Source organism: Nerophis lumbriciformis, linkage group LG24, assembly GCF_033978685.3.
Source record: "Nerophis lumbriciformis linkage group LG24, RoL_Nlum_v2.1, whole genome shotgun sequence".
Classification (NCBI taxonomy): Eukaryota; Metazoa; Chordata; class Actinopteri; order Syngnathiformes; family Syngnathidae; genus Nerophis; species Nerophis lumbriciformis.
Genome location: NC_084571.2, coordinates 35,532,501 through 35,535,000, shown reverse-complemented (window position 1 = coordinate 35,535,000; position 2,500 = coordinate 35,532,501). Strand labels below are relative to the sequence as shown.

General features: G+C 41.6%; 1 protein-coding gene across 1 annotated transcript in view; it reads right to left on the bottom strand.

The window, feature by feature from the left end:
- Positions 1-2,500, bottom strand: part of gmip (GEM interacting protein) — a 57,238-nt gene that overhangs the window by 22,141 nt on the left and 32,597 nt on the right. The window contains exons 9-12 of the mRNA XM_061982039.2: positions 2,092-2,238; positions 1,891-2,028; positions 1,627-1,817; positions 1,456-1,535 (exon numbers count right to left, since the gene is read on the bottom strand). Coding sequence (XP_061838023.2) covers positions 1,456-1,535; positions 1,627-1,817; positions 1,891-2,028; positions 2,092-2,238 — 556 coding nt within the window. The remainder of the gene's footprint in view (positions 1-1,455; positions 1,536-1,626; positions 1,818-1,890; positions 2,029-2,091; positions 2,239-2,500) is intronic.

Below are 2,500 nucleotides of genomic sequence, written 5' to 3'. Positions count from 1 at the left end.
TGTTAAATCATTAATATTGACATTTAAAGATTTGGTGCATTCGCCAACATTTAAAATGATGTACTTTATAAAGCGCTTTTCATACATAAAATAAATAAACTGGAACGGAACTGAACTGAACAATATTTAACCCTTGTGTAATGTTCAATTAAACACTTTTATGTTCAAATACTGAACGGATGTTTACCTTATCCCAATAAACATCTGTTCTGTATTTGAACATAAAAGTGTTTGATTGTGAGGCATTAAAAGCCACAAAATGCAACGGGTCCATCAGACCCACAAACGCTGGCTGAGTAACAACAACATGAACGTTGCACGGAAAATTTCTCTGCCAGTTTCCGCATCCCACAGGGATTCTTCTTTTGTGTTTCTGCACACAAGGTTGCAACATTGTTTGTCAACACTGTCTGCTCTCATTTTCTCGCACAATTGACCCTCTGATGTCCTGTGTACCTACACTCTGTCCTCCTCCTGTCTAGGCCTGCTGTGTGTGTGTGTGTGTGTGTGTGTGTGTGTGTTACACAGAACATCAAATTCCACACTTCTATTAGCCCCGGGTCCAGTGGACCCAGACATCTTATATGTAATAGAAATGTGTAGGGTGTGTAGGGATGATGTTTGATAAGAAATTATCGAGTTCGAGCCCATTATCGAATCCTCTTATCGAACCAATTCCTTATCGATTCTCTTATCGAATCCAGATCGGTTGTTGTATATGGAAAAAAACACAATATTTGGTTTAAAAAAAGCTCCCTTTTATTTTATAATTAAAAAATAAAAAATAAATAAATAAATAAATATTGACTGTTAACTACCCCTAAAAAAATAAAATAAATAAATATTGACTGTTGTTATCCAAAGTATATTAAGTGGGATTTTTCAGAAAAACAAATACATACAGTAACACAAAAACAACCCGTCTCTGTGATCACTATAGGTGAATAGCCATGCCTCGAGGCGTTTTTTCCGGTCCATTATTTTTGCTGCTTGTGTGACATCACAGGAAACGACGTAACTCAGTCTAATGACTGAGTTACGTCATTTCCTGTGATGTCCCACAGGGCATTTCTTGTGGGACGGGATCCGTTCCCAGGGATTCGAATAAAGAACAAACTCTTTTTCTTTACTATAGTGGCCTCGAAGATGGGAACCGGTTCTCAAAAAGGGATTCGAGTCCATGGAATCGGTTCTTTTCTTATTGAACGGTTCTTTTCTTATCGAACAACCGGGAGAACCGGTTTGTAACATCATCCCTAATGGTGTGTGGTCATTAAATATGTATTCTGATATATGTTCTTCACAGAAAATGAGCCAAAGTCAGTGAGTCTAAGTTTGAAAAATTAATTGTATCATTTTTCTTTTAATAAAAAATTAAAACGGGTCCCACAGACCCGAACACAACACAAGGTTTTGATGGAATCCAGTGGAAACAAGGAGACTCAGTGCCTTTACCGTATCTGCAGGGACTTTCGTCTCTCAGAGGCGAGGAGTCCTGCAGGGAACTGAGAGGGTTGCTGGTTTTGCGTTTGTTCCTTTCCAACACAGAGTTTTAGGACAAACGGTTACTACGACGTATACAAAAAAAAATTTATAAAGCTAAATATGGATATAAAAGTCTGGTACCTTTTCCCCTGAGCCACGTACTCCTGGAAGGAGAAGATCTGCGGAGGCTGTTCTTGACATTGTCTGCCGCGTATGTACGCCATGTATGGCTCCCCGGGCTCCAAGGAGCGGCAGGTCAGCTCCAGGTTGTGGTACCCCAGAGGAACCTCCTCGGTCTGCAGCCGCTGGTAGTAAAACATGTTGACCGTCACCTGATGGAGCGAGAGATCACGACTGGTTACTATGGCGACCAAAAAAACAATGTTTACGGATGGTAGCACCAACCTGCTTTAGCACCGTGTCTCCCTGACAGATAATCTTGCGAACGTGGGAAATAATCCTCTCTTTGACTTTGATCAGCTCGTCCTGGTGGATCCTGGCGTCATGGACACACTGCTTGTATAGAAGCTCCGCCTCTGCCACCTGGAGATGATGACACATCTTTTATCTAACAAGAAGGTGAATAAAAGAGGCGGAGGACCCTGCCTTGGTCTGGGCTTCATCCTTGGACTTCCTCCTCTTATCCAGAGTCTTCATCCCTCCCGTGTCGTCCACAGTCTTGGCTTTCTCCAGCTCGTCACAGCGCTGGAAGTACTGCTGGCGGGCCTTTTTCAGCGACGCCACCGCTTCGTTCTGGGAAAAAACACAACAGGGAAAACAATTGGAGTGTGTGAACGCAGGCCAAAAGATTAGGTACCCTCCTAATGTTACACAACAGTACTAATGGTAGCCTGAGTGAGTGTATGGCACAGTCGCTAGCTGCATTGACACTGCAACGGTACTGTTTTGGTGTTTTATAGTAGTTACCTGCCATTTGCTGAATTAAAAAAACACTACAATTGACTTGAAATAAAATTAAAAAAAATGTGTACAGATACATACATACATACATATA